We start from the raw sequence: 23,639 nt of genomic DNA on the forward strand, positions 1-23,639 counted from the left end.
CACAGGTGTCTTAGGCTCTGTTAATTTTTCTTCGTTCTGCTTTCTTTCTTCTCCTTAGAATGGATAGTTTCATTCAACCTTTCTCCAAATTTGCTGATTCTTTCTTTAGCCTGCTCAAATCTGCTGTTGGAAATCTCACTAGTGAATTTTTTATTTGTTATTATGCTTTTCAGCTTCAAAATTTTATTTCCTGCCTTATTATAATTTCTGTCTCTTTATTGATTATCTGTTTGTTGAGACATCGTTTTCCTTGTTTCCTTTGGTTCTTGTCCATGGTTTCCTTTAGCTCTTTTAAGCATATTTAAGACAGTTGATTCAAAGTGTTTGTCTAGTAAGTCCAGTGTCTGTGCTTCTTCAGGAATAGTTCTTGTTAATTTCCTTTTTTTTTTCCCTGTGACTAGGCTGTACTTTATTGTTTCTTTTCATGTCTCATAATTTTTTGTTGAAAACTGACTTTTTGAGTATTTTTTTTCAGATGACTATATTCTCTATCAGATGTGGTCCCTGAAATCTGTTCCTTTAACATAGTGCTTTGCTAGTGTTTTGACATTTTGAATATTATAATATGGCAATTACAGAAGTCAGATTCTCCTCCCTCTCCAGGGTTTGTTGTTGTTGCTTGTAGGCTATAGTTGTCTATTTGTTTAGTGACTTTTTCACAAACGCTGTGTTCCATGTCATGTGTAAGCACTGAAGTCTCCTTTCCACTGTCTGAGCAGTTAGCCAGTGACCTGACAGAGATTTCCTTAAATGCCTGGTGCCAGAAAAAGAAAGAAAAGGGGAAAAAAAGAATAGAAAGAATAGAGAAAAGAATTCTCCAGATCTTTGCAGATTGCCTCTGTGTTGAGTCACTCCTCCTGCACTTAGCCATGCTGCTTACAATTCTACTTTAGCCTTTATCTCCTTGCTTGCGCCAAGCCTGAAGATCAGCAAGAGGTTAAAGTTTATGGTCTTCTTATGTTTTTCTGAACATGCGTCCTGCCTTGAATATGTACGTGGCTTTCTAAATTCTCCAGTATTCACAGGAACTTTTCAAAGCCGTTATTCTCCCAAAATCTCATTACCCAGCTTTTCCTCCCAGGCCTTTGGCATGTATGTCTATTGTTTGCCCCAACTGGGTTTTTTTTTTTTTTTTTTTGCCCCTGGTAGCTAGTATCTGTCACCTTGTTTATTTGTCTTTCAATGTTTTTGGGGAACCTCCTCCACCAAACTGTTTGTCCTGAAAGTTCTGAGGTGCATGAAACAAAGAGAAACCCTTTATTTTTGGGGAAACTCCAGTTAGGTCAAGGCAGAAAAATAATTCTTTGGGAACAAGATCCATTCTGCTCTCTCCAGAACCAGGGACACTCATACTAGGAACACAGACCACTGTTTTTAAGTTCACTGCCACACCAGTGATGGGGGTGGGGATATGGTAAGTTAAAGTGACATAAAAATCTACTGTGTTTTAAGTCACCTTTCTTCTGGTTAAGCATTCACTTGGTTGCTGTAAACCATTGACTGTCGCCCAGAGTTCTTATAAGGTTGCTTCTGACAGTTTTTACTGGATTTTATTTTTTGGTGTTTCTGGAGAGTTCCCTGCTCTGCCATTTTTGGGGACACCACTCCCGCAGCTACATTTTTTTTTTCTTTTTATGATGATTTATTTATTTATTTTTTGGTTTATTGTGGTAACACTGGTTTATAACATTGTATAAATTTCAGGTGTACATCATTATACTTCTGTTTCTGCATGGATTACATCATGTTCTCATGTTCACTACCCAAATACTAATTACAGTCTATCACCATGCCCATGTGCCTAATTATCCCTTTCACCCTCCTCCCTCCCCCCTTCCTCTCTGGTAACCACCAATCCAGTCTCTGTCTCTATGTGTTTGTTTGTTGTTATTATCTACTACTTAATGAGTGAGATTATACGGTATTTGACCTTCTCCCTCTGACTTATTTCACTTTGCATAATACCCTCAATGTCCATCCATGTTGTCACAAATGGCTGGATTTCATCGTTTCTTCTGCAGCTACGTTTTGAAAACTAGACTTCTTGCCTGTTTATTGATGTCCTAATACTACTTGTGAGAAATGGGGATTAGTTCACAAGGAGGAAATGGTAATGATGTCAATAATAGCTAATATTTATTACTTACCATGTATTAGGCACTGTTCAAAGTGGTCATTATTTCATTGATCCTCAAAACAACCAGTGATTTATTGGAATCATCATTATCTAATCTTATATATAAGGTAACTGATTCACAAAGGTTTAGCAACTTGCTTAGGTTCACATAATGACTAAGCCAAGGAACTTGGCTGCAGAACCTAAGCTTTTAACCATAATTTTGACTGCCTTCCACAGAAGCTCTTACTGAATAAGTTAGGAGCTGACCAAACTTGACTCTAAAACTAGACTTAACATAGAAATGGCTATAATGATAAACAACTTATTACTACTAAAGCATTCTCTGTTGAACGTTTCTAAGGTTTCATTTCTAAAGACACATTTTTCTTTAGAATTTATAGTATGTTGATTGTTTTTTTTCTTTTCACATTTTAGGTCATCAAGAAAATAACAACTTCTGTTCAGTTAACATAAATATTGGTCCCGGTGACTGTGAATGGTTTGTTGTTCCTGAAGGTTACTGGGGTGTTCTGAATGACTTCTGTGAAAAGTAGGTTTTGAAACTAAATTTTCTTTAAACATGATTATTCAAAAACAGTAATTGTAAAGGACAGTTGCTAAACTGGATATCTTAATGCATATAACCAGTTTTCACTTACCATTCGGCAGAAAATTCATTTAAAATGATTTGATTCCAAACCTATTATTTTATGTTATTGGGAATACTTTAAGAAAGATGCCTTGAAATCATTCCAAGCAATAGTAACAGTCTTGAATTTAGAGGATAGAAAGCCCGAGTTTTTTATTAGGTTAATTAAACAGTTGATGCATAAATACTTGTTCATGTGAAAGATCTGCATTCCAAGAAAAATTGTTTTACTATAAATGGTTTTAGAAGTGGAAGGAATTCTATAAGTGAGCACCTTTGTAGGTTGTTAATAACTCAGGCTTGAACATATTACTCTTGGTCATATCATAATGATATAAATTCTTTTTAAAACTACATTGGCAACTCTTCCTGTAAAGGAATTTTATAAAATTTAATCAACTGCTTCAGATTTTGTTTCCTATAATTGAAAGAACGCATGTAGTAGAAGTGTTCCTTTCCTTAAGATCCTAGAAATAGCCTTCATTTATTTTTTTGTTTTGTGTTAAAGGGTACCTTAGAATTGTTTTCATTGATTTAAATTTAATTATTTGTCTAAATGGAAACTTACTCTCTTTCTTTTTTTAAAAAAGTTCTCCATTATGTAAGCACCTGATATTTTCAGTTAGTAATAACATTGGAAAGTTATTATGGTTGAAAACATAAATTATAGATACATTCAGTATTATTCCCCCACTCCGATAAGATAAAGGGAAAAAACTACCAAAAACATTTACGTATGAGAGACTTTGGAAACTAATTATACATATGTTCCACATACTAGCTTATAATTTTTTATTTTGGGTTAAAGAATCTTTGCTATAGTAAGAAGTGTAAATACAGTTGCAAAAAAAAAAACAAAAACATATTAATCCAAAATTTCCTTATATAGAAGCAAAAGATGGTCAACTTTTATTGTCTTTGCTATTTAACATACAGGTTTCCTTCAATGTAAAAAAGCCAAAGATGTGGAATTTTAAAGTTTCAAATGCTCTGATGAAATAACCTGATCTACTTTAATCTGTACTTACTTTTATAGGCCAGCAGTCTGGGAGTAGCAGAGAAAGAACAGTGTCATGTAGGAAATCTCCATTGTGCTACAGAAAGATTTTTATTTCTTAAACTTTGAGCTAGTAGTATATTATTGCAGCTACAGGACAGTGATTCTTGTTCAATATTTCTGAGTAGGGATTGGCTATTTTTAGGATTCAGTTTCCTTTCCTATCTAAATGGAGAGGTAACTTGGAAACAAAGATAATTAGAATAGGCAGATGATGTCTGAAAAGCTTGAACTTAGGGATAATAAAAATATTAAGTTAGTAGGAAGGGTTAGGTAAATTTAACTAAGTTGCAGAAATAGCACTTGCTACCTCACCACTTCAGTGTAATTTTGTTTCACATTAGGATTGTTACTTTTGATATTAGCTGATATTGACCATGTCTGTAGTTTGTGTTATAACTTTAATATCTGTCTTGAAATAACCATTCATTTGTATGCTAAAAAGAATGCTTGCTTTTTTGTAAGTTTGATTTTTTTTTTTCACTTTTTGATTATTTCGTGGTCTTGCTTACTTGACTGCTTGCTTGCTTTTGGATAGAAAGTTTCTCCAATTTTATGATGGCAACACATGGGTGATGTAGGGCTAGGATTTGTGTTTGTATAACCATATTTTGCTTTATAGGCAAGTTTTCTGGACTATATCTAATTAGCCTTATCACAAATAGTAAGCCAATCCTTATCCTCTTGCAATTAGGCTATTATTGGCAGTCTGTTCTAGACTTCGAAGAGCAGCCTTGCATTTTTTTGAGGAAAAAAATAAGACTAAGATTCCATCTAGATCAGAGGTTGGCAAGCTTTTTCCATAAAGGGCCGGATAATAAATATTTTAGGCTTTGCAGATCATCTGGTCTCTGTCACAACTGTGTCATTGAAGTGCATAAGGAGTCATATATAATAATGAATGAGCATGGCTATGTTATAATAAAAATTTCTTTTACAGAAATAGGCAGTGGGCTAGATTTGGCCCATGGGCCATAGTTTGCCAACCCTTGATCATGACAAGAAATTAAATTTAAACTAACGAAAATAATTTCAAGGTACGCCTTATCGTATCCTTGAGCACAAGACGCAGAAATAAAGTGAAGGCTATTTCTTAGATCTTCCGGAAAGGAACATTTCCAGTCTACAAGTTCTTCTTTCCCCAAAATGTGAAATCTAAAGTAGTTATTTGAATTTTATAAAACTCTTTTGTAGGAAAAGTTGGTATGTAGTTTAAGAAATACTTCGTATCATATCATGACGGAGTAAGAAGAAACTGGATTTTAAAGTAAAAGCTTAGTAATATGATCTGTAGAATATTCCAAAGTATATTGGTGGTGGTGATGGTGATGATGATGATGGTTATTTGTACATCTGTATGTTTGTTCATTTTTGATCAAGTTTTTTTCAACTGTATAGTTTTAATCAACCAGTCATCAAAACTGCAGAGACTGACACTCTGTCCCCCTTTCCTGCTTAGGATTCAGAACAGCAGTAGAGACCATTTCTGTTTTCTACTTTCCCTCAGAAATTGAAGTTCCTGGTACTTACATCTGTCATAGTGTTCCTGTTTATGGATTTAAATGACTTGATGTCAACTCTACCTTTTAAAGATTTCTAGGTTCTCCAGGGAGAAGGGTTCAATCAAAATAGCCTTTAGTGAAATGAAATGAAAAGTTAATATAAGTGTTACTTTAAGAGTAGCTTTGGATTTCATTTGGATCTTTGAAAAATCAACTTAAGGTAGTAATACTGATCTTTGGATAAGTTATCCAATCCTTAACTCTAATTAATTTCACTCACTTTACATACAGCAGTTGTTATTGTACAAGCAATTAAGTTTCAGTGCAATGAATGAACATATTTTAAAAACTTTTCACATTGTTTTCAAGTCGTATAAGAAGCTTATTAAAGTACTTGATCCGTTTGCATTTTTTTTCTTATTTCAGAAATAATTTGAATTTCCTAATGGGTTCTTGGTGGCCCAACCTTGAAGATCTTTATGAAGCAAATGTTCCAGTGTATAGGTTTATTCAGCGACCTGGAGATTTGGTCTGGATAAATGCAGGCACTGTTCATTGGGTTCAGGCTATTGGCTGGTGCAACAACATTGCTTGGAATGTTGGTCCACTTACAGGTATTTTCAAGAATATGCTAAAAAAAAAAAAGTTTAATTTATAAAGGATTGTATCTGATAGATCTGTTCTTGTTTTCTTGGAATAAAACTAACTAAAAATTGCAAGAAGAGTGTCTTCATAAATAAAATTTTAATTTGTAGTACAGGAAATCAAATTCAAATTAAATAGAAATCTAAGACCATAGATCTCAGCAGATAACAAATTTATGTCTTTATGTACAAGGAAGGTATACTTTTAATAATTTTTAGAGTGCCTAGTTTTGTTTTATAAAAGAAACCCTTTATGGGAGAAAGCAGAGTAGAGTGGTTATTCCTTCTTTCAAATTTTTCTTTTATCTGGTATGTCATACGAACAGCCCTATTATGTCAAAATCTGTTTGAATTATGCCTACCTTCAGGTGGTAGATACTTAAGATTAAGAATATGGCCTTTGGAGCGAGAAAGAGCTGGATTAGGACCAGGACCTGGCTCTTGCAACTTTGGGCAAGTTATATAACCTCTCTGGGCCTTAATTTCTTCATCTGTATAATGAGAATAATAAAATTAATAAGGTGATGGTAAAGATTAAATGAGATAATGTATAAAAATAGCTCAGCACAATGCCTGGCATATAGTTTATAGTAAGCACTCTTTACATGATCACTACTATTATTGTTACCATAATTATCAAAAAACATAAAAATTATTTTTGTAATGTTTTGAGGCTTTCAGAATTGGTGTTGATGATATCGCCTGAGAAGGTGATAATGGTTATCTTCATATCTTTTGGTACTTTGGGTTGCTTTATAACTGTTTTTTTTTTCCTAGCCTGCCAGTATAAATTGGCAGTGGAACGGTACGAATGGAACAAATTGCAAAGTGTGAAGTCAATAGTACCCATGGTTCATCTTTCCTGGAATATGGCACGAAATATCAAGGTCTCAGATCCAAAGCTTTTTGAAATGATTAAGTAAGTGCTTTCTAAAACTGCTGTAGTCCCTCTCTTTCTGGGGAGTGTTAACTATTCAATACTTTTTTCCCCTTATAGAATCATGTTGACATTAAAACAAAATGGTCCAGAAATCTAGCAAAATGTAATACAAGAATCAACATTTTAGAAGTATTTTTCCCTTCCAAATAGTCAGTACACTATGGTACAAAGAGGAATGAAGGCACAAATGATTCTAAACCAGTAGGTTCACAAGCCTGTGCTTCCCCACTACCCTCTGAACCACGTGATTCCTAGAACTTTAGTTTTAATATTGAAAGACTACCCTTAGTATTGAGGGAAAGAATGGCATCACAGAATAATTGCTGGTACAGAGAAATTAGCATTTAATATAGGAATTTGGCTAAAACATTAATTTTTTGATTATTTTAATTACATCATCCATCTTATAGTTGTCCCTTTTCTTAGCTGCTTTAAACACCTAATACAAGTTACTTGACTACATATATATATTCTAAGCTTCTCATTTATTGTCACAGTGCTATATAGCAGTGTTTCCCTAAACTATGTTTTCTACCACTACTACCCCTACCCCCAAAAGGTGGGGAATTTTGGTCAAAGAAATATGGGAAATGATGATTTTAGATAAAGTTCAACAAGTCTTTTATTTTTTGCACAATGTTTTAGAGACTATTAAGTGTTAGTGTGTTTTGTGAATGGGGGAGAAGTGTTATAATATATTGTATTTCCCAAACTTATTTGTTTGACCAGTATCTTTTGAAGAATTGATCTCCTCAAAAACTCATTTTGGAATGCACTGCTTTATACTCACTGATAAAATAAGTTTGTCTTCATCTTTGTTAAAATAGTACTTACAGTAAGTATTTCTCCCATAGCTGTATTAATTTGGTCAGCATGTGTTGTTTTCAAAAATACTGTCTTTTGAAAGTAATCTTGGCTTATTAAAATGACTTCAAACCTAAGTCCAAAATTTTATTCAAACAAAAATTGTGTGGCCGAGGTAACATGCCCTATGGATTATCTTATGATGCAGTCCTTTATCAGTTGCACTGTTTTATCTAGTCCTGGGCAGAAGTCATAGGGGGAGACAAAAGGTAACAAAAACGAACGTACAAATCCTTTAAAAAGTTGGATCTTAGGTACCATACTCTGTAAATATAATTGGTAGTGAGGTGTGAGGGATTGTCTATCCATTTTTCCTATTATATCTCAGAATGGTACTTTGCTCTGAATAGCAAGTTCAGGGTTACTTTTGGGGAAAAAAATTATCTAAAGTCACTGAAGATGTGTAGTAAGTTGAAAATAGGCATAAACTAGAGCCTAATTCAGATCACCAGAAGGTAAAGGGCTGGTACAGTATAGAAACCTTTTCTCTAACAGCTATATATAGACTGAAAGTGACTCATTACATTTTGGATAGATTAGGATTTTATAATTGGAAAGGATTTTAAAGGTCATTTAGTCAAAACTACTTAATACAGTAATCCCTTCTATAACATCCATAGTTTGTGGTCATCCAGCCACTTCTTGAACATTCTCATTACCTCACTATAATTCTTGAAAGTTCTTTACAAATTGGCCTAAAATCTACCGGTCATTTGGTCCCAATTCCCTAAATATATTTGAGATTTATGTAGAGTAAATCCCATTCAACAAGTGTTTGAGAGCCAACTCAATGCTAAACACTGTTCTAGGCACTGATGGTAGACATAGCAGTGCTAAGTTAAAATTCCTGTCCTCAGAGGACTTAAATTCTAATGGAACAAGACAGAGAGATCTCCAAACGGATAAATAAATTACTGATAATAATATGAATAAGATAAAATAGATAATATTTGGGGGAGGGGGAGGTAGGAGTACTGCTTTTTCTAAAATCTCAGGGAAGATGTCTGAGAAGATGAGTTTTGTGCTTAGACCTGAATGATGAGATGGAGTCAACCGTGAAATGTTCTAGGGGTAGAACATTTCAGGCCCAGGGAACAAGCGAAGGCTGAATTGGGAACAACTTTGGCATGTTTATAGGACAGAAAGGCCAGTGTGACTAGCAGAATGAGAGAAAGAAAGGGGTAGCAATAAGCTCCATGAAGTGAGCGGGAACCAGGTTGGACATGGACTTTTAGGACATGGTAAGAAGTTTATATGTTAATTCTGGGTGTTAGAGGTTACCATTAGAGGATTTTAAGCAGGAAAGGGATAGGTTCTGATTTAAACTTTTAAGAAAATGAATCTGGTTACTTTGTAGACAGTCCGTTTCAAGGGGCAAGGTTAGAAGTGGGGGGGAGGGAGGGCAGTTAGGAGGCAATTGCAATTGGACAGCCATTTACCCATGGGGATGGAGAGAGGGATCAAACTAGGGACTGTGGTGGAGCTAAAGCTTGTAGATTAGGTGGTGGGGTAAGAGGGAAAAAGGAATCAAGGAAAGATTGTTGTATTCTGTTCTTCTTCCTGGTCTTCATTAATTTAAACATCTCTCATCTCTATCATCTTTTCTATCCCCCCCTTTCCCCCATCATCCTTGTCATCTTTCTAGACTCCTTCCAGTTTATTATCATTCCTCTTAATATTTGAAATGTTGAGCGTTGACACTTGCATTATCTTTCTTATAAAGCTGTCTTGTTTTGAAATTGGATACACGCAATTTGGACATTTTTCCGCTTAAAATTACTGGTGATACTGTTGTTTCTCATACTTTCCTTATGTATTTTTTTAACCTAAATGTAATTAAATTCTTACCTTACTCCATTTTTACTCTGCACTACAAGTGTCCAATCGTTTGAATCTTGATTATATTCCTTATTATATTAAGAATTCCGCTCCCAGCTTGAGTTGTCATGAGATGTGATTAGCAAGCTCTTTTTGTCATCATGCCAATTGAAAATGTTAACCATAAATCCAGGCGCCTAGGCCTTGCTTTATAAACTTCCTTTTTAAAATACAGTCATTCAGCTATTGCTAAAAATGTACTTTTCACCAGCCAACATTGCTCCCTTTCTTTCATTTAATGAATATTTGCTGATGATATACAAGGCTCTGGGCTGGGCACTGAGAGGGGGTGGTGTGTGTGTGTACGTGCGTATGTATCGGGTATAGGTCCTGTCTTGAAGTAAAAGTTAGTGCATATAAATAAATAGATTGAAAGAAATACAGTGACAGATCCATTGAATCCTTTCCAGCCCTACAGAGTCAGAGAAGTCTTTATTCTGGGAGGCAGATATTTTGTGTGAAGGGTGAAGATGTGGAGACAGGGAGAGGAGAGAGGAATAGTATCTAATGCCAGCTTAGACCAGTCTTTCGCACCATCAGAAAGATACTACTCAGTTCATCCATAAAATAATAGTACAGTAGTGTTCCACCTTATTCACGGGGAATACGTTCAGAGACCCCCCCAGTGGATGCCTGAAACCGCAGATAGTACCAAGCCTTATATATATTGTTTTTTTGTATACATACATGCCTATGATAAAGTTTAATTTATAAATTAGGCACAAGTAAGAGTTTAACAACAATACCTAATAATAAAATAGAACAATTATAACAGTATACTCTAATGAAAGTTATGTGAATGTGATCACTCTCTCAAAATATCTTATTGTCCTGTACTCACCCTTCTTCTTGTGATGATTTGAGACGATACAATGCCTACGTGATGAGATCAAGTGAGGTGAATGATGTAGGCATTGTGACATAGCGTTAGGCTACTATTGACCTTCTGACGATGGAGGATCATCTGCTTCTGCACCGTGGTTGACCACCGGTAACTGAAAGGGGGAACTATCGTATACATACATACCATGTCTCCTTCAGTTGAGCACAGTCACATTTTCCTCCATTGAGGGAGTAAATCCCTTTTCTTCAGTTGAACACCAGTCAAAATAGTTGGCTTATGTGGAGAGGTCTTGTTGTACTAACTGCTAAAATCATACCCAGCATGGTAAGCTGCTTACACCGTGAGAGGCTTGGAGGAACTCTGACTGCCTAGAGGAACAGCAAATACACACTCACTCCAAGTTATCTTCTCTTCCTCCTGCTCTCATTCTCTCCCCAATACCTACCTCCTTTGCCCTCCCTCCTGACTTCCTTCTGTACTGTTATTTACATGAGCTTAAATGTATATATGATATAACTCAGCTATATGTATGTTGAAACAGTTGGTGATACATTCTGGCTTGAGCACACTGTGTGTGATGGGTAGTAGAGTAGATGTAGTTGTAAAAGTTCTTAGTGGCAGATCATGCATTGTGTGCCAAACTTACGTCTATTCTGTTGGAGAGCTTTTGGTGGGTTTTTAACTAATATGATCTAATTTGAGTTTCATAAAGATCTTTCTGGCAGTTAAATAAATAGAATAAGCTTCTGGATGCTAAGAGAAAGGAGTGAATCAAAGATAACTTTGGGTTTTCAAGTCTAGGTTCTAGATGGTGTAGTAATAATGCTAGGTAATAAGTTGAGCTTCATACTTAGCCAAGCACTGAGCAAAGTGCTTCCCAATCTGTATCTCAGTTATACCTCTCAGCATCCCAAGGTCACCCAGTTGGTTAGAGCCAGGATTTAAGCCCATATCTATCTGTCTTATGTAAAAGCACTTGTATGTATCTATGGCTCGGGACTTCATTTTGGGGCTGTGGCAAGTTTGAGGAGCCAGTAAAATAGTTTTGATAGAGTTATTTAGCAGAAGCTGTAGGAAATGCAGAACTCCAGAGAGCAATCAAAGTCAGAGCTGACTGAGTAGGGAGTGTTTTTCCTGGCAGTTGGTGATTACCTTGAGAGGAAGAGGAAGGGAGGAATTGGGGACAGAACTTGGAGGAATACTTCTGTTTAAGAAAAGCAAGTAGCAAACTAGATAAAGGTCAGAAGAGAGCATGGAGAATGTATTGTTACAGAAATAGAGAAGTGGGTCTTTTTCCACAAGCTGAGTTTTGCTGTAAAATTGTTATAACAACGTCATTGCTTTGGTCCTCAAATCTAGTATCTTGCCAACAAAGAAAGTGACGTTAGTTTGTTCTGGCTTGTGAGCTGTACCAATTCTTAAGAAATAGTTCTCCCTTGCCATTCCTACCTTCTGCTTTGAGTCATTCCCTTGATCTCCTCCTGTTCACTCCACCATCCATAGCAGTTTGGCTTTCCACGTTCAATATGCCCCAGTTGCTTCTCTTGCTGAGGTCACCAGCTACCAACTATTCTAAACATATGAAGGCACACATGTAAGCTTTCTTTAAAATCCCCATTTGTACCTCAAATCTGACCCCCACTTACCTTGTCAGCCATTTCTCCTACTGCTGCCTTTAGATGTGTGCTTGAATTTTCTATTTATTTTTGCCACTCTATTTGGTATTTAAACCATCTTTAATATGAACTGCAGTTTTTGCACCTCTCGCCTTTTTTCTCCTCCTCTGAATTATCTTTTGGTAAAGTATTAATTCAGTATACATTGACGGCATGAATTATAGGCTGTTTTAAAAGAAAAAAATATTGCTAGACATAAGAAGTGGAATGGAGAAGATATACAAAGATAGTCCTCTTCCTTAACTTTCTCCCTGACTTATTGTTTTTAGTTCTTAAATTTACTGTGAATCTACAATGTGTGATTTTTAGGTTTTCATAGTTGAGTGCTAACTCTGCCCACAATTTACCTTGTGCCTTCTTATCCACTCACTAACTCCACTCTACCCAGTTCTTTTGATTCTTTCGTATTTGTTTAGTATTTGTCGTGAACTGAGTTGGTGCTCAGCTATTGTGCTAGGTGACAGAAGGATTTGATCACTTCTCAGCTGCTTAAAATAAATGGGGAAATATAGTCAAAACATTAAAATACATGATCTTTGCTCTAATGATGGAAATATTGGTAAAACAAACAAACAGAAACAGTAGAGGAGCACAGAAGAAGATACTTCTGAGGGGAACATTCAGGAAAGGCTTCACAGCTCCGTAGTCCCCTATCCTAAACCCCTTAGGCCAAATGTGTTTTGGTATTCAGAACTCTTTGGATTTAGAAAGGTAATAGAGTGCATTTATAATATATTTTACCCTCCCAGCAGGTCTGTGGCAGTATCCTGGGATCAAACACCTTAGTATTTCTGCAGTAAAACATAGAAATAGTCACTCTGATGAGCTTAAGTGAAAGCTGTAAAAAGCCCCAGGTCAAGTTTCAACACCAAATGAGTTTATGAAAAATTTGTGGGATTATAATAAGAGAGTATGAACTTGTATTTGCACTGAGTGATTTAATAATGGGAAATGGTGTTATCTCATTGTCATCTACTAATCCCTCATTATCATTTTGAGAATGAATTACCTGTAGTTATTTAAACAACACTCTTGTGGTTTTTTTTAATTTTTTGCACTTTCAAGTTGGGTCTTTTAGAGCCCTGCCGTTCTATAAAGTCCTTTATCTGAGTTAAGTCATTTTGTCTCTTTCAATTTCTACATCCTAGCTATTTTACTAAAATACAGTAATCTTCATACTCTACTTCACATTCTTCCAAATACCTCCTGCATCAGCATGAGTCAAAAGAATATACATTATCTTGGTTACTTCTTTCATTTCATAATTCAGTGAACTTGACTTGAAAGGTTTCATAGCCTAACTCCTTAGGAAAATTTTAGTGGAAGCTTGGTGAATAACTTTCTCTTTTAGTTTCCTTTAACTGTTTAAATGAACATAAACTTTTTCCCACATACCCCATATATTGCAAGCAAATTTAGTTTCTCCTTTTTTAGACCAAAATTTTAAATGTCTCTTGGTTGTTCATTTATGTTAGCTGAAGAGTGTAGATTTAAACTTTGTTGCTAAAAATTTCAAGTAGACTTCACATTGGCAACAGCTGCTAATGTGAAGCCTTTAGAATTTTTAATCTTTTTAATAATGATTAAATTTGCATGTTAGATCACTTGGCAGCAAGAAGAAGCATTAAATGGAGGGCAGAGGATTTAGAGGCAAAGATTAGAAGGTAGTTGCTACAGTTCAGACAAGAGGAGAGACAAAGGTTAGAGGGTAAAATAGACTACACTTGATGATTGATTGGGGTGGCAGAGGTGAGAGGGGAATCTGTTGCTGGGGCTTTGGCTTGGCCTGTGCACTGGGACATTTCTGCTTGTTGATGAAACTGGGAGTAAAGGAAGAAAAGCGGAAATGGGTTAGGTGAAGGGAGTGATAATTACCAGGTTGGCTAACTTTAAACATGTAGAACTTGAATTCCTCCTGTGGTGTTTAAGTGGGAATCTCTATTAAGTAGCCAGATGGCTATATGGTTCTGTTGCTTACGAAAGGAGTCTGAGATACACATTTGTAGCTCTCAGCTGGCTGATAGGTCATCCTTGCTAAGCTATTAGCTGTTGAGTTTTCTGACACCCATTAGCTGTTTTTAAAGTAGAGCAGTGCCCACACAAAGAAATGAATTAAGGAAGACCGTGATTAAGACTACTGATCTTACGGTAGAAGGTCAAATACCGTATGATTTCCTTCATTAAGTAGTAGATAATAACAACAATAAACAAACACATAGGGACAGAGATTGGATTGGCGGTTACCAGAGGGGAAGGGGGGAGGGAGGAGGGTGAAAGGGATAATTCGGTACATGTGTGTGGTGATGGGTTGTAATTAGTATTTTGGTGGTGAACATGATGTAATCTATGCAGAAATAGAAGTACAATGATGTACACCTGAAATTTTTACAATGTCATAAACCAATGTTACTGCAATAAACAAAAAATTAAAAAAATAAAAAATAAAAGACTACTGATCTTGGGGCTGGCCTGGTAGTGTAGCGGTTAGGTGCACGCACTCCACTGCGGCGGCCCGGGATTCACAGGTTCGAATCCCGGGTGCGCACCGACGCACCGCTTGTCAAGCCTTGCTGTGGCGGCGTCCCATATAAAGTTGAGGAAGATGGGCACGGATGTTAGCTCGGGGCCGATCTTCCTCAGCAAAAAGAGGAGGATTGGCATCGGATGTTAGCTCAGGGCTGATCTTCCTCACACACAAAAAAAAGACTACTGATCTCTTCCTTTAATTCATTGATCTATGACAGTTTTTCCTTGTTAGTATATCTTATTCTCCTTTAAAATGTATAAAATTTGCATATAACACATTGCTGTGTGCCCCCCCTCGCCCGAAACTTGTTTATACTTTTTCCTCCAACTTTTTATTTTGAAATTTTTTAAGTCCACAAAGTTGAAATAATAGTACAACGAATACGTGTATAACCTCATCTGGAGACGTAAGTTTTTGCCACATTTCCTTAACAGTCTCTATATACAAACACATGTGCACACACTTTTTTGGCTGAGCCATATGAAAAGTAATTTGCAGACAGTATGACATGTCACCCCCAAATACTTTAACCTGCATCTCTTAAGAATAAGGTTATTCTCACGTAACCACGATACCATTTACCATATGTAAGAAATGTGAAATTCAATAGTAATCAGCCAGTATTCAGTCTACATTTATATTTCCCCAACTGCCAAAAAACATCTTTTTTTAACTCTTAACCTCTCTCTACCCCACCACCCCCAATCTAGATTGAATTAAGGTTCACATTGAATTCAGTATGTAGTCATTGTGCCTTTAGTGTCTTTTAAATCCATGAGAGTCTTTTTCTATGATTCTTATTTTGAAGAGGGCAGCCCTTTGTGTCATATAAGAGTTCCACACTCTAAATTTGTTTTCTCATAATTTTATTTGGGTTATACATTTTTGAGAAGAACTATTGATGATGTTTACCTGTAGTAAACCCCTGTCCCACTTGAGTATAAACTATGTCATAGATATTTTCATTAGTGAGTCCTAAGTGAATGAAGTTTTACTAAATAGGCACTTTAAAACTTAAAATTGAGGGTGGGGAGGTTATTGCTCCTTTTTATCCATCTTCATCATAGTATACAGTTTTTACCCTTTGGTTTTAATTTTAAACTAGTTGATCAAGAGCTAAGAGAAACCCTCATTCTTTGCAAATTCATGATTCCCATTTTCAGATATTTGAGATACATTGCTTTGAAAGCAGCCTACATTTTCTCCCTGTATAGTGCTAAGGCTCTTTTTCACTTCACTTTCATAAGACTTCTATATTCATTGTTTTAGCATTGAAGTATTCCTTTTAACAGGACCCTTGAAGGAATCAAATGATAGTGCAGCGAGTGAGCTCTGGAGACTATTGGTTCTGATTATATTTCCCCGTAGTTAATGGGCTTTCAGAATAAATAGAGAAATGCTTTTAGATGCAGTTGAATGGTTTAATCTCAGTGGTGGATAAGGCCAACTCCAACAAATGTGATATAAATTGTCACAATCATGTTGGACTATTAGCAAGTTAATGTAATGATAGTATGTTTCTGATACTTTGGAAACTCGGGTTTCTTCACCCAACTACTTTGTTAGTTCTACTTAAATCACCATGGTAATAAGTAGTTCAGTACATTTTAGAATATCAAAAACAGAATGCCCAAGAACCCATTTTCCTCTGAAAAGTTCAATATTAGGAAGTCTTAGATTTAGGAGCAGCATATTGGATAGTACGTTGAGAAGTAGAGAGTTAATTTTCAGAATACACATTCTCTTGTCTGCCTCCCTGTAATCTGTCAGATAATTAAATGTTCTAAAAATACTAATAACACAGAAGCTAGTAGTTGAAAATAAATTTTCTAAAATTTCAACAGTACCAAGTCCATGGAAAACTACTCCCCACAAACTTAATTTCTTGTCATATCATTTTGTCATTCTTTTGATCATCTTATAAAACACTGTTTTTATATTTCTGTTTTCAAATGTACCATCTTATATGCACAGTATTAATGTTTTATGTGCTTTCTCTGTGCCTTTTGTGTGTGTGTGATTATGTGTTCGTTATTTACCTTTCTTTTTTAATTTTCCCAAGTATTAGAGTCTATGCTATTTAATATCCCAGGGAAATATTACAGGCAGGCCAGCACTGTGTAGTTGTTTGCAGTCCAATCTGCCTTCAAGTCTTGGCTTCTCCATTTACTGGCTGGGAGACCATGGGCAAATTACTAAACCTGTTAGTCTTTGTTTCCTTTTCTGAAAAATGGGGATAATAATTGTATCTTTCTAATATGACTTTTATGAGTATTATGTAGGTCTTAGCATAGAGTAAGCACTCAGTAAATGGAGCTGTTGTCATTATTAATATTAATTATAGGAACCTCAATCACCTTCTGTCTTTTTGAGTAAGTTAATGTTTATGGACCTAGTGCAGTGATTCTCAACTGCAGCCAGTTCCCCCCCCGCCCCCCTTCCTTGGGGGACATAGGACAATATCATGACTTGAGTGTGAGGGTTGCTACTGATATTTTGTGGGTAGAAGCTAGGGATACTGCTAAACATCTACAGTACACAGGATAGTCCCCCACAACAAAGAATTATCCAGTCTATCCAGCCCAAAAGAATAGTGCCGAGGTTGAGAAATTCTGACCTAATGGAATCTAAACACCTTTTAGATAATCTATTTTATGTTCTTTTTGGTGTAACTATTGCCCTTTCAGTTGGCACTCATTGCACAATTTTTTCAAATTAAAAAAATATAACTTTAGTAATAGTTACTTTAACACAATTTAAGAATTTGACATGTCAAGTTCAAATATTGATCACTAACTGCGAGGCACTAATCTAAGCATTTTATGTAACATATGTAATCCTCATAATAGCACTATAAGTTAGGTGTCCCGTTTTTACGGTTGAGGAAACTGAGGCACAAAGAATAAGATGTATGTATGGAGCTAGGATTTGAACCCAAGCAATCTAGCTCCAGAATCTGTGCTCTTACCTACCCTGCAGCTTTCTCTCTGTGGTCTCTTAAGACTTTCATCATAAAAATGTAACGATTTCTGAAGTTGGTATCATACTAGTATCTATTGAAAAATATTGTTACAAATTTTAGATATTGTTTCCATTTTCATCACTTATGAAGTAAGAGGTTTGCACTGTTTTTTATTTGCCTGATCATAAGAATCAGCTGAGACTCTTTAAAATAGATTTCTAGACACTGTTCCTAAAGAGTAAATTCAAAGCTCTATGGGAAAAACCCTGAGAATCTCTTTCACAGTGGCCTAGATGAATCGTATGATCAGACAAGTTAGGGACACCCTAGACTAGATTAGATCTCTTTTAGAACTAACAATATTTTTGTTTTCCCTTTTCTTTCCACATTTTATAGATTAATACCCTATCTACATAATACACACTTTATCACAAGCACAGAGGTTTTAAATATAAATTAAAGAAAACTGTTATGTATTAATTCTCTTTTCCCTTTGCTTCCCATTTTTAAATGGATACATGAGGTGTTCTACAGCTCTTTGGTCATAGCCAGTTGGTCTAGTAATTGAATAAGAGGATATAACCACAAAGACCAGTCCATAGTTAGCATAGATCCTAGTGCTGTTGTCCTGGGGGGGGTCTTCTGATACACCATTGGGTTAAATATACAATGCTTCATGATAACGTTGAGCAAACAGAATATAAAAATTTTAAAACTCTGCATTCTCATGGTTAACATATATTTGCTTTTGTGCTTGTTTTTTCCATCCACAAGTTTAAAATGCTTAAGATGCTCATTTTATCATTGACTGAGACCTTGATTTTCAGCCATGTGGTTGGTTTAAATGAAACTCTTAGATGTCTTACTGACCTTCAGACACTCACTGCTGTTCTGGGGGAACGCAACCCTGGAGTGACAGGTGGCAAGTGTGTTTCGAGGGCTCATGTGTTGACTCACTTTTCCTGCCTGGCTCTTTCAGTAAGAGAGATGGGCAAGACAAGGCACCTCTTGGTATACTTTAATTTGTACGCCATCTACTTCTTAGTGGCTGAGATTGTTACCATGAAGGCTTTAAAAGTGCTGTATCAAGTTAACCCTTGCTTCATCTGTCTCCACACTGATATTTGGGAACTTACTTTGGAAACTTAGTCAAGTTGCCCCCAAGATGTCAGAGTAATCCCCAGTGTTGTCTTAACTTTGGTATAATATGGTATTGCTGTGGCTTCATTCCTTTATTCTCCTGCCCCAGAAACCTCATCCTAAGATTAAAATCTTGTAAGAACAGTTGTTTGTTCCCTAAATAGTCTTCACACTACCTTTGCTCATGGTATGCCTTCTGCCTAGAAGGTACCTTCCTCCCACTTCTTCCTGCTCACATGTAAATTGACAACTTCTTTATGAAAACTGTGATTCCACCTCCCCTCACCTGAAGATAAGCTCTCCCTCCTTTCAACATCCATGGCATACTGTGTCTATTTGTCTTTTGCCTAATGCATTGATTTATGAATATATTATGCATGATCATTTGTCCTCCTATTATTGTCTTCAGTTTTCTTTTTCTAATATTTTAAGTATATTTTCATTTCTATCCCCTATTGGAAGCCATTCTCTAAAATTCCATCCCTCTTTAGATTTCATCTTTGTAGATGGGTTTCTGGTTGGATTAGATTCTACTGTGTAACCTCAAATACAGCAAGCCCTCAATCAGCCTCTTCCTTGTGGTTTTCTTCCAAACCAGAGCTGTCTTTAATATCTTCTACCTTTTTGTGTAGTCTTTCATCCAAACAGCTAAAAACAGGGCTTGGGTCCTGAAACCAGACTGATCCTTTTACACTTTTTGCTAGTGATTTATTATTTTGGTTTTAACAAATTGAATTTTTAATTGCTGTAAGGTAAATTTATTAAAATTCAGTAAAACTAAAATAAGAGGAAATGACAACCCTGATTTTGTTTGACTTTTATTTTTTAGCTCTTCAGTACACTCAAACATTGTCTTCATATAAAATCAAAGTCTGGGATTAATCAAAGCAGAAGAAACTACTGTTACGTCAAGTCTTGAATATTTTGTCTGTCTTCCCTAGGATCCTTTCCCTAAGTCTCTTTATTTTCTATTTATTTTTCCGTACCATTTGATTGAACCAGATCCTGTCTTTAGGATCTGCTCATTGCTGTGGGCTGCAGAAGAGCCTCTGTCTCTCTCAATTCTCCTTCTGTTCCAACTGCTACCTTTTGAAAATGGAAAGGAACAAAAAATTTTAATGTTAGGGAAAAAACATAAGGGCAAGGGGGAAACCACAGTTTAGTTATTCATTGTCAGATCAGATTAATATAGCTGTCGGTTTTCTGAGATTCCAGGATCTCACAAAATAAAAATTATGGAGCTGTGATTCCAGAAGCAGAATACTCATGGCTTAGTATTTATTCTTAGCAAGCCTAGCTCTAACCCTTTATTGTTTGCAAGAAAGTAGTATATATTGCCTTTTTCTAGATGAAACTACCAATTTAACCCATAAATTATAAACTAAAATCTGACTGCCAAAGTAGTCAGTAGCATTGGAGATGAAAATTCATTCACTGAGTGGAATAATGCTCCATAGAACCAAGGCTCTGTGTTTGGAATAAGAAACAAAACAACTGTGCTGACTCAACCCCAAGAATCTCATCTTCCAAAGAGACAAGGGGGTGGGGGTGGGTAAGAAGACGTGAAAAGAGACCAGAAAGAAGAGAGTACAGTGTGAGATAGTGAAGGGAACCTTGAGATTTTCTGCTTTTACAAACCCCTAGCCCAACCACTTAAAAATTGCTTTATGACATCAGACAAATTTAGCTTCACTGAGCCCCAGTTTTCTGATTTATAAGATGGAGATAATAGTGCGTCCTGCACAGAGTTGTTAAGAGGCCTAAATGGCGTAGTATGTATGAAGTACCTAATACCATGCCTCCTATCTGGTTCTTATTTTTTATTATTTATTTATTTTTATTGTATTGTTTCATTATTTTTGTTTGTTTTCCCACATGAGAGCATAGTGGAGTCTGCAAATCTTCCAAAGGTATCTACAGGGTTTTAGGCATTTTTTTCCTGTAAAAGAGACTGTCTTTTGAAGCCCTGCTTGGAATATTTGTTCAGTAAGATCAGTGCCTTCAGAGGTGAATTGTATGGGACACAGAGAGGGAAAAAGAGAGGAGCAGGTACTGTTCAAGAGCTAGCAGCATAGTCTGAATTACAGTCTCTCTCTCTTTGCTATGATCTGAACTTTTACTTGCTACCTCACCTGGCACACCTCACACACACAAGCTGTCCTAGCTTTGACTTGCAACCATAGTCTAAAGCATTATTCTGTTTCTAAATAAGTTAAACACACAAGAATTGCTGAAGCCAAACTGAGAGAGAAATTCTTTGACTATGATACTTAAGGGAATTGCCTTAGAACTGTAAAGTTGATATTGTTTTATGTTTGTTAAATAAGTTTTATATATATTTTTAGTCATCTTTTTACCTGGCTTAATTTACCTGGGTTCTGATAAGTAACAAAGCTTTAACCTAGTAGCTTATAAAATAGCAAGAAAATTTAAGAGAAATTAAATGTGCTATTACTTATACTTTAAATTTTAGTTGTTCAGTAATCAGATATTTATTGAGCACCTACTATATGCCAGGCACTGTCCTAGGCAGTGAGTAGACAATAAGACCTTTGCTTTCAAACAACACTCAGTTGCTAAACCCATTTCCTTTTCTTTAGGGTATTTTCATTCTCTCCAAATTTTAGAGCTGAGAAGTGCCTTAGAGATCATCTAGTCCAACCTTTCTGTTCACATGGAGAACCTGAGCCACTAAGATTCGCAGGAGAGTAAGAGAAATTAGCAGACAATTCAAAGTAATGACAGCAAACTAGGAAAATCAGCACAAATTGTGAGAATTCCCTGTATTGTTAGCATCTTAACGTATGAGTTTAGAAAAGGTATAAATTATAAGAAAAGTGCAGTTGTGTTAAGATAAATGGAAGATTCCACTATATTATCTTCAAGTTAAAATTGAGGAATTAAATGTCTTTTTTTCTTTAGCGCTATAGTGAAACCAATTTTGTATCGTTTAGTAACTAATTTCATAAATGGTTTTATGCTTATAGTCTCAAAAGTTTCTAAAGCAACTATATAGATGATGCTGTTCATGAGTATCTAGGTAGTGTTGATAGAGATAATGTGCCTTTCTGCCTTACTAGAATCATAGCAGTTCAGATCTGGAATTCAGATCCCTTATTTCAAGGATGAGGACGTTGACTCCCAAAGAGGTTATTAGACTTGCCCAAATAAGAGCCAAAATTAGCAACTTATATTTAAGCAAGGAGTCGGGTTTTGTATATTAAGTTCATTATATTTTGATATTCAGATATCAGTTATCCTCAACTTTAAGAGATCTAACATTGTCATCATCAGACCTGCTGAGCATTGGCCTCATTTTTTAAATCTGAGAATATCTGAGAAATTGATGAAAGAAAAATGATGAAGTCACAGATAATAGAACTGAGTCTCTTGGCATTTTTTCTAGTGGTGTATCTTTTATGCTAAAATATTCAATATTCAGTTGCTGGTCACAAATAATTTTTCCCCCAAAATAGGTACTGTCTTCTGAGAACTCTGAAGCAATGTCAGACATTGAGGGAAGCTCTCATTGCTGCAGGAAAAGAGATTATATGGCATGGGCGGGCAAAGGAAGAGCCAGCACATTACTGTAGCATTTGTGAGGTAAGTAACCGTTCTTATCCACAGTTGTTTTATAAAGCCTCTTAGTCTCTGCTTTATTTCTCTTTAGTTATTTTTAGTTTATTTTTAGTTTATTTTTAGTTATATGTTTCTCTTTAGTTATTTTTTAAAATGTATTTATACTTTTATATAGTCTTTTACTGAAATTGACATTGTGTTCAATCTTGTTATTTTCTTGTTACTTAGCTATTATATTAAAATTTAATCTGACGATATACTATTTCACTATGTATTAACTCTAGAAGTATCTACTTACAGAGTCATTTATCTGTTAGATATTTGACAGATGGTAATCATCAAGAGGTTTAGTCTTGAGATTTTAAACAATCCAGACACAGACAGATGCCATTAAACTGGATGTGGTTCAGTATAGCTCCAGGCAAATAAATGTTCAGTCTTCTTTGATGCAGTTCACAATACAGTGGTCAGCCTTGTCCTGGGGCCAAGGCTTGCAAGAGATGCAGAAACAAAGAAGATGTGGTACCTGCTCTGAAGGAGCTTACATTCTCAAAAAAGACAATTATGAACAATAATGGTAACGTAAATGAGACTGTGGTGAATACAGAGTTGGTCTTACTAACTGTTACGATAACACTGAGGGGGGAAAAGAACCTAATTTTCTCTTCTAGTATTGGCATAAAGAGTTCACAAAAGTATTAACATTTGAGTCCATCCTTGAAGAATGAGTATGACTTCAGTAGGCTTAAAAAAATGATGAGAATTGGAGGTAGAATGAATGTTGTTATGAGCTATAGGAACAACATGGGAAATGGAGTGGCTTATTCAGAAAAGGGTAAGTAGTCCAGTGTGGCTGGAAAGCAGACTATGCAAATTCTGCTTAAAAGTCTAGGTGGTAGGAAGCTTGCAAGCATCTTGAATGATTTTAAGGAATTTGATATTTATTCTGATGTCATTGAAGCCATCAAAAGTTTTTGAGTAGGCAACCAAGTTGGGTATGTGTTTCAGAGAGAAAAATGATTGGAGAGGATAGAGATAGGAAGCTATTGTGGTCTAAGAGTTGTTATCTTAAGGCCTAGACTAGAACCTGCCAGTGGAAATATAAAAGAAGGAGAGGAATTCAAAAATATTTAGAAGGTAAAATCCACAAGACAACTCATTAAATGGCAGAAGTAAGGGACAGGTTGAAGAATGCTCACAAATTTTCTATCTCAGATCATGACTTCATGTTGTTGCCCATTGATGGTAATGGAAAACA

At 35.8% G+C, this 23,639-nt stretch overlaps 1 protein-coding gene across 14 annotated transcripts in view; it reads left to right on the top strand.

Annotated features, from left to right (window-relative positions):
• The window catches only part of KDM6A (lysine demethylase 6A), a 200,495-nt gene that overhangs the window by 173,064 nt on the left and 3,792 nt on the right, over positions 1-23,639 (top strand). For 8 of the 14 annotated variants that reach the window (XM_058535691.1, XM_058535690.1, XM_058535692.1 and 5 more), the window contains 4 exons: positions 2,555-2,669; positions 5,754-5,941; positions 6,749-6,890; positions 22,279-22,405. In XM_058535691.1, the coding sequence (XP_058391674.1) occupies positions 2,555-2,669; positions 5,754-5,941; positions 6,749-6,890; positions 22,279-22,405 (572 nt within the window). Of the gene's footprint in view, positions 1-2,554; positions 2,670-5,753; positions 5,942-6,748; positions 6,891-21,402; positions 21,511-22,278; positions 22,406-23,639 lie in introns of all 14 variants that reach the window. The other 6 variants (XM_058535698.1, XM_058535699.1, XM_058535700.1 and 3 more) reach the window with 1 other exon arrangement.

Source organism: Diceros bicornis, chromosome X (genome assembly GCF_020826845.1).
Source record: "Diceros bicornis minor isolate mBicDic1 chromosome X, mDicBic1.mat.cur, whole genome shotgun sequence".
Lineage (NCBI taxonomy): Eukaryota > Metazoa > Chordata > Mammalia > Perissodactyla > Rhinocerotidae > Diceros > Diceros bicornis.